Source organism: Neofelis nebulosa, chromosome 5 (genome assembly GCF_028018385.1).
Source record: "Neofelis nebulosa isolate mNeoNeb1 chromosome 5, mNeoNeb1.pri, whole genome shotgun sequence".
Lineage (NCBI taxonomy): Eukaryota > Metazoa > Chordata > Mammalia > Carnivora > Felidae > Neofelis > Neofelis nebulosa.
In genome coordinates this window covers 14,356,584-14,365,986 of record NC_080786.1, presented here as the reverse complement: position 1 = coordinate 14,365,986, position 9,403 = coordinate 14,356,584, and the positions used below count along the sequence as shown (strand labels likewise).

Genomic DNA, 9,403 nt, shown 5'->3' with positions numbered 1-9,403 from the left:
GACCAGGCAGGCACCATTGAGCTGCCTCATTCATCAGCATAATGCACCTGCTAAGTGTAACTAACCAGGAAGCTAGCTTTTGGCTGCACTTTACCATAAACTCCCAAGCCCCTGCTCAGTCCTGGAACTGATTTTCTGGGACAAATTGGAAGCAGCCAAGCATGGCAATCCTTCCCCAGAGGATCAGTGTAGATTTGCACCCTGCCACTCCAGGTCCCTAAAATTTGAAGTTTTGAATGCCAGCCAGCACACCTGATGTAAAACACAGGAGCAATGTGCCACTGGGAAGGTGGACAGTTTGGACACAGACAAGGGTGAAGGCAGGGATCTGATGGAAGCCTGTGACACAAGAAGGGATTGTTCACTCTTCCGTGAGGGCTTCCTGAAGAGTGGCAGGCATGAACTACGCTCTCTAGGGACTAGAGCAGGTGGATGCCATTTTTCACCCCTTCCATCAGCACAGATGTACTTGAGAGAGAGGCACAATGCCCACAGTAGAGGCTTGAGCCACTTACACCAGGCCCTGCCCCCCTGAGCTCTGCAGGTGTATTTGTTTCTTTGTTTTATTAAGGGCAAGCTCTGAAAGCCAGAGCTGAGGAGGGCTCCTCCCCCACAAGACCAGCATAAACCCTCTGCAAGCACCAAGTCTACTGACCATAGAGTGCTGCAAAACTTCAGCTCTAGAGGAAATAGGATCTAACCTTTTTTAACAAGCAGACTAAAACACACCTAGTTAAAACTTGCCACATACTGTACAAGGTCCAAACACTCCCCACTGCAGGTAAGGAGAAACTCTACAGAGTACTGATCTGAGGAAAAGAGCAGCCAAACCACAACAGCAGAGCACATACAGCATACACCAAAACACTTCCTGAAGCACCATACCCTGGGAAGTATATGACATCTTAGTAATATAGCCATTACTCTCAGGAGCAGGAAATATAACAGGTTTTCCTAATGCAGAGAAGACAGAGATCTAGACAAAATGCCAAGATGGAGGAATTCATCCCAAAAGAGAGAACAAGAAGAGATAGAAGTAATGGCCAAGGAATAATCAAAACAGATATAAGTAATATACCTGAACAAGAATTTAAAATTTTTTAATGTTTAAGAGAGAGAGACAGAGTGCAAATGGGGGAGGGGCAGAGAGAGAGAGAGAGAGAGAGAGGAAGACACAAAATCTGAAGCAGGCTCCAGTCTCTGAGCTGTTAGCACAGAGCTCGACGCAGGGCTCGAACCCATGAATCATGAGATCATGACCTGAGCCAAAGTCAGATGCTTAACTGACTGAGCCAACTGGGCACCCCTACCTGAACCAGAATTTAAAACAACAGTCATAAGGATACTAGCTGGGCTTAAGAAAAGCATAGAAGTCACTAGGGAGTCCCTTACTGCAGAGATAACTAAAAACTAGTAGGCCAAAATGAAAAATGCTATAAGATATATGCAAAACCAACTAGATGTAATGACCACAAGGATGGAAGAATCAGAGGGATGAATAAGTGATATACAAGATGAAATTATGGAAAATAATGAAGCTGAAAAGAAGAGGGAAATAAAAATATTGGATCATGAATATAAACTTAGGGAACTCAACAACTCCATAAAGCATAACATTTGTATCATAGGAGTCCCAGAAGAAGAGAGGAGAAAGATGGCATAAGGTTTATTTTAACAATTACAGCTGAAAACTTCCCTAATCTGAGGAAGGAAATAGACATTGAAATCCAGGAGGTACAGAGAACTCCCACCAAAATCTATAAAAGCCAGCCAACACCAAGATACACTGTAGTAAAATTTGCAAAATTTTAAGAGATAAGAGTCCTAAAAGCAAGGGAATAAAAGTCCCCAACCTACAAGAGAAGACAAAGATTTGTAGCAGATCTCTCCACAGAAACTTGCCAAGTCAGAAGGGAGTGGCATGATATATTCAACATGCTGAATGCAAACAATATGCAGCCAAGAATACTGTATCCAGCAAGTCTGTCATTCAGAATAGAAGGAGAGTTTCCCAAACAAAAACTAAGGGAGTTTGTGACCACTGAACCAGCCCTGGAAGAAATATTAAAGGGGGCTTTTTGAATGTGAAAGAAAGCCTAAAAGCAACAAAGACTAGAAGGGAACAGATGAAAAACCTCAAGAAACACCAACTTTACAGGTAAATGGTACTAAATTCATACCTATCAATAATCACTCTGAATGTAAATGGACTAAATGCTACAATCAAAAGACATAGGGTATCAGAATGGAAAAAAGTAAAAATAAAAATGAAAAAAATAACCCCACAAGACCCATCTATATGCTACCTACAAGAGACTCATTTTAGACCTAAAGATACATGCAGATTGAAAGTGAGGGAATGGAGAATCATCTATCATGCTAATGAGTGTTAAAAGAAAGCTGGAGTAGCCATACTTATATCAGACAAACTAGATTTTAAAACAAAGAGATGATAAAGGAGGCACTGTATCATAAAGGAGTCTATCCAACAGATATATAATAATTGTAAATATTTATGCCCCCAACTCATAATAACTAAAATATATAAATCAACAAAAAGCATAAACAAACTCATTGATAATAATACAATGATAGTAGGGGACTTTAACACCCCACTTAGAGCAATGGACAGATCATCTAAGCAGAAAATCAATTAGAAAACAATGGCTTTGAATGACACTCTGGACCAGATGGACTTAACATATATATTCAGAACATTTCATCCTAAAGCAGCAGAATACACATTATTTTTTGAGTGCACGTAGTACATTCTTTAGAATAAATCACATACTGGGTCACAAATCAGGCCTCAACAAATACAAAAAAGGTTTAGATCATACAATGCATATTTTCTGACCGCAACACTATGAAATTTGAAGTCAACCACAAAAAAGAATTTGGAAAGACTACAAATACATGGAAGTTAAAGGACATCCTATGAAATAATGATTGGGTTAAACCAGGAAATTAAAGAAGAAAAAAAAATACAAGGAAGAAAATGAAACTGAAATCATGGCAGTTCAAAACCCTTGGAATGCAGCGAAAGCAGTTATAGGAAGGAAATATCTAGCAAAACAGGTCAACATCAGGAAGCAAGAAAAATCTCAAATACACAACTTAACTTTACGCCTAAAGGAGCTAGAAAAGGAAGAGCAAATGGAGCCTAAAGCCAGCAGACTATGGGAAATAATAAAGATTAGAGCAGAAATAAATGATATAGAAACAAACAAAAAACAGTAGAACAGATCAATGAAACTAGTAGCTGGTTCTTTGAAAGAATTAATAAAATTGATAAACCCCTAGCTAGACTTATCAAAAAGTAGAGAGAAAGGATCCAAACAAATAAAATCATGAATAAGAGAGGAGAGATCACAACCAACACCACAGAAATACAAACAATTAGAAAATTAGGAGCAATTATATGCCAACAAATAGGGCAATCTGGAAGAAATGGACAAATTCCTAGAGACATAAACTACCAAAACTGAAACAGGAAGAAATAGAAAATTTAAACAGACCCATAACCAGCAAAGAAATTGAGTCAGTAATCAAAAATCTCCTAACAGACAAAAATCTCCTAACAGACAAATGGCTTCCCAGCAGCATTCCACCAAACATAAGAAGAGTTTATACCTATTTTTCTCAAACTGTTCCAAAAAATATAAATGGAAGGAAAATTTCCAAACTCATTCTATGAGGCCAGCATTACCTTGATTCCAAAACCAGATAAAGACCCCACTAAACAAAGGAGAATTATAGGCCAAAGTCCCTGATGAATATGGATGCAAAAAATTCTCAAGATAGTAACAAATCAAAAATTATTCACCATGATCAACTAGGATGTATTCCTGAGCTGCAAGGGTGGTTCAGTATTCACAAATCAGTCAAGATGATATACCGCATTAATAAAAGATAAGAACCATATGATACTTTCAATAGATGCAGAAAAGTATTTGACAAAATACACTATCTGTTCTTGATAAAAACCCTCAACAAACTAGGGACGAAGGGAACATTCCTTAACATCATAAAGGCTATATATGAAAGACCCCCAGTCAATGGAGAAAAACAGCTTTTTTCCCCAACAGTCAGGAGCAATATGGGGATGTCCACTCTCACCATTACTTTTTAAGATAATACTAGAAGTCTTAGCCTCAGCAATCATACAACATAAAGAAATAAAAGACATCAAAATCAACAAGGAAAAGTAAAACTTTTGCTATTTGCAGATGACATGATACTCCATGTAGAAAACCTGAAAGACTCCATCAAAAAATTGCTAGAATTGATAAGCAAATTCAGCAAAGTCATAGGATATACTATCGATGTACAGAAATCTGTTGCATTTCTGTACACCAATAATGAAGCAGCAGAAAGAGAAAATAAGGAATTGATCCTGTTTACAATTGCATCAAAAACCATAAGACATTTAGGAATAAACCTAACCAAAGAAGTAAAAAATATGTAATATGAGAACTGTAGAACACTTATAAAAGAAATCAAAGAGGACGCAAAGAAATGGAAAAATATTCCATGCTCATAGGTTGGAAGAACAAATATTGCTAAAATAGTCTACACTACCCAAATATACATATTTAATACAATCTATACATTTAATACAACCCCTATCAAAATACCACCAGCATTTTTCACCAAGCTAGAACAAACAATCCTAAAATTTATATGGAACCACAAAAGACTCCAAATAGCCAAAGCCATCTTGAGAAAGAAAAGCAAAGCTGGAGGCATCACAATTCCGGACTTCAAGCTATATTACAAAACTGTAGACACCAAGACAGTATGGTACTGGCACAAAAACAAACACATAGATCAGTGGAACAGGATAGAAAACCCAGAAATGGATCCACAACTATATGGTCAACTAATCGTTGACAACGCAGGAAAGAATATCCAATTGAAAAAAGTCTCTTCAACAAGTGGCATTGGGAAAACTGGACAACAACATGCAGAAGAGTGAAACTAGACCACTTTCTTACACCATACACAAAAGTAAATTTAAAATGGATGAAAGACCTAAATGTGAGCCAGGAAACCATCAAAATCCTAGAGGAGAACACAGGCAGCAACCTCTTTGACCTTGCTAGAACAACTTCTTAGTAGACACATTGCTGGAGGCAAGGAAAACAAAACTAAAACTGAACTCTTGGGACTTCATAAAAATAAAAAGCTTCTGGACAGGGAAGGAAACAATAAAACTAAAAGGCACCCTACAGAATGGGAGAAGATACTTGCAAATGGCATATTGGATAAAGGGTTAGTATCCAAAATCTATAAAGAACTTATCAAACTCAACACCCAAAAAATAATTCAGTTAAGAAATGGGCAAGACATGAACAGACATTTTTCCAAAGAAGACATCCAGAAGGATAACAGACACAAAAAGATACTCAACATCACTCATCATCAGGGAAATACAGATCAAAACCACGATGAGGGGGGCGCCTGGGTGGCTCAGTCTGTTGGGCATCAGACTTTGGCTCAGGTCATGATCTCACAGTCCATGGGCTTGAGCCCCACATTGGGCTCTGTGCTGACAGCCCAGAGCCTGTAGCCTGCTTCGGATTCTGTGTGTGTGTGTGTGTGTGTGTGTGTGTGTGTGTGTGTGTCTGCCCTGCGCCCCCCCACTCACGCTCTGTCTCTGTTTCTCAAAAAATGAATAAATGTTAAAAAAAATTTTTAAAAAAACCATGATGAAGTACCACCTCACACCTGTTGGAATGCCTAAATTAGCAACACAGGAGGCAGCAGAGGTTTGTGAGGATGCAGAGAATGGGGAACCCCCTTACTCTGCTAGTGGGAATGCAAACTGGTGCAGCCACCCTGAAAAACAGTATAGATCTTCCTCAAAAAGTTAAAAATAGAACTACCCTACAACCCAGAAATTGCACTACCAGGTATTTACCCAAAAGATACAAAAATAAGATTTGAAAGTGCACATGCACCCCCATGTTTATAGCAGCATTATCTTCAATAGCCAAACTATGGGAAAAGTTCAAGTGTCCAATGGAAATATACATATATACAATGGAAGTAGTATATATACAATGGAATCTTATTCAGCCATAGAAAAGAATGGATATTTGCCGTTTGCAACAATGTAGATTTTATAAACAGCTGGAGTTTATTATGCTAGGCGAACTAAGAGAAAGACAAATACCGTATGATTTCACTATGCAGAAATTAAGAAACAAAACAGATAAACATAGGGGAAGGGAGAAAAAAAAGAGCGGGAGGCAAACCATAAGAGACTCTTAAGTATAGAGAACAAACAGAGTTGCTGGAGGGGAGGTGAGTTGGGAATGGGCTAAATGGGTGATGAGTATTAAGGAGGGCACATATTGTGATGAGCACTGGGTGTTATATATAAGTGATGATTCACTAAATTCTCCTAAAACCATTATTACACTATATCTTAATTAAAATTTAAATAAAAACTTGAAAAGAAGAAATGGGGAGACTCAAACTCTGGTTGTTTAGAAAGTATGGACAAGATGAATGAAGTAAAAAGAAGATATAAACAAGTTTCAGAGTGAAAGAAACATAATGAGAGACATAGTAGATACACCAGAATTCTTAGATGTATGGCAGAATTGGGAATTCCTCCCTTGGGCAAACTTTGCCAAAAGGGGAGACATTCTGCACTTCATTTTATGAGACTATTTTCATCTTGATATCAAAACCAAAGACAAAAAAGAAGAGAATTGAAATTATTAGACCAATCTCATCTATAAACATATACATATGTTTATATATATAAATCTTAAATAAAATCTTATATGTAAATTATATAAAATCTTAAATAGCTGTTAATAAACTTCATACAGCAATATATATGTTAAAGAAAAATTCTCCTAACGCTTGACAATGTAGGGTTTACCTGGAATGCAAGTATGTTTATCACTAATAAATTCATTATTACAACATACCCAATTAACAGGCTTAACAAAGTCTTTGTTTACCTAAATATATACAGAAAAGCAGTTGATAAAATCCAACAGTACTTCATGACTAGCAAAAAAAAAAATCCTTGTCGTAAACTGGTAATTAAAGGAAAAAAAAATTTTTTGTAATCTTTTAATGTTCTTTACAAATATATATATACATATTTGATTTTATAGTCAAATAGAACCATTCTCTTTGAAATTAGAAAAACGTGTCTACCATCATGGCTTCTATTCAATATTATGCCTGTCTTAGTATAGTCAAAGATGATACAATGATTGAAAATACATAAACAAAACTCTCTCTCTCTCTCTGTCTCTGTCTCTCTGTCTCTGTCTCTGTCTCTGTCTTTGTCTCTCTCTCTCTCTGTCACACACACACACACACACACACACACACACACACAGGAGGAAAATACACATAATGTGATGTGAAATGCAAAATAATGTATTGCCCAAGGACAACTGGTGAGTAGCCGAACCAGGAGTTCACATATAATTTGCCTCTGAAGTCTGAACTCAGCAACTTGTGCTGTACCATCTAGTGGCCCAGAGAATGGGGAAGACTAGCCATTTCAACTGCAATCTAAATTGCAGTCTTGCTTCTTGTAAATTTCCTCACCAGTTTAAATAACCAGAAATCTTAAATTAATATTATTAACGGAGTGCCTTGATGGCTCAGTTGGTTAAGTGTCCGACTTAGAGGCTCAGGTCATGATCTCACTGTTGGTGAGTTTGAGACCCAAGCCAGGCTCTGTGCTGACAGCTAGGAGTCTGGAGCCTGCTTGGGATTCTGTGTCTCCTTCTCTGCTCCTCCGCTGCTCATGCTCTCTCTCTTTCTCTCTCTCTCTCCCTCAAAAATAAGTAAACATTAAAAAAATTAAAAAATAATAATTCTAATTAATATTATTAGCAAAATTTTATATTTATCTTCCAGAAGATTTGGTCTTCATGTTTTCAGATTTTTCCACTCTTCCCGTATGATAAATAGTGCCACACTAAATATTCTTGGGTCTTCGTATATGTAGAATAGTCTCTTGTAAGTTTATTTTCTGTGGATACATTCACACGAGCAGTATTAACAGGTAAAAAAAAAATGTGAGCCATGGCTATTGGCATATGTTGGCAAATTTCTAAAGCAATTTGTGGTGACCCTGTAATACGATAAGTAATTGAGTTTCTAAACATATGATTAACTCATGAATTAAGAACTCGTTTAAATGGTGCTTATACTTGGAGAATAGTATTTTACTAACTCATGAATATGGTATATTGACATCATTCTTTAAAGTAGGTTTTTATTGCAAAATAAGTTGCTAATATTTTTACTTTATTTTAGTTATATTATTTTTAGTACACACATAATTATTGAGCCTAGAAGTTGGAGGCTTAATCATATAATTCTAATGTTTTGTATGTTAAAAATTTTTATAATAAAATACTCAGAGAAATGTTGTTTTCAAACCACTTGAATTAATGGATAAAAGGCAAAACTGTATAAGCAAAAGATTCCTTTAGTTTTAAAAGGAGATTTAAAACTTTGATATGGTGAAATATTTTGTTACACTTGATTTTCATCAGAACTAGAAAAGGGTTATCACATAATTTCATATACATATACATATACATATACATATACATATACATATACATATACATCCCAAGAGGCAGTATAGCTTAAGTAGGTAAGACCACAGAATTTGGAGCCAAACTGCCTGCATTTAAATCCCAACTCTACCATATCCTAGCTCTGGGACCTCAAACAAATTTCTTAGCTTCAGTTTTCTCTGTAAAAATGGTCATACTTATTTTTATTTTTATTTGTTACTTAAAAAATTGTTTTTAAGTTTGAAGCATTTTATGCCCAGAGCAATTGATGCTTCTATTTTGTTCCTTTCTTTCTGGGTAGGTGGAAACATACATTGTTCAAAATGTATAGTCTTTATGGGATAGAGAAGATGTAAACAAAGAAGGTATAATAGGGCTGTTTCTCTGATTTTAGTTTGAACTTTCTTTCCTCATATTCTTGAATATTTATTCTTTTCTTCTGGTTTTCCAGATTAAGTGTATTTATGGAAAAAGAAAAATTGGACTGTAATAGTAGAATACTGTAATGCCGCAATGGATTCCTCAGCGGAAAACAGTATGTACGTAAACAAATTGTGGGTTCAGTGTGAGTATGAAAGCTGTTTGAAGTGGAGATTGTTGTCAAGTGAGGATGCAGCCAGAGTTGATCACAATAAACCATGGTACTGCTTCATGAACGCTGATGCAAGATACAATAAGTGCTCTGTTGCTGAAGAAGACTTTCCTGAAGAGTCTCAGCTTCATCAAAGTGGATTTAAGATTGTCTATTCACAACTCCCTCTTGGAAGTCTGGTTTTGGTAAAATTACAGAGTTGGCCAAGGTAAAGTTTTTGTTGTTGTTTTATAATAAACCA

General features: G+C 36.4%; 1 protein-coding gene across 1 annotated transcript in view; it reads left to right on the top strand.

The window, feature by feature from the left end:
* Window positions 1-9,021: 9,021 nt before the first annotated feature.
* The window catches only part of ZCWPW2 (zinc finger CW-type and PWWP domain containing 2), an 89,009-nt gene continuing 88,627 nt past the window's right edge, over window positions 9,022-9,403 (top strand). The window contains 2 exon segments of the mRNA XM_058729661.1: window positions 9,022-9,055; window positions 9,057-9,370. Coding sequence (XP_058585644.1) covers window positions 9,035-9,055; window positions 9,057-9,370 — 335 coding nt within the window. The 5' untranslated portion in view covers window positions 9,022-9,034.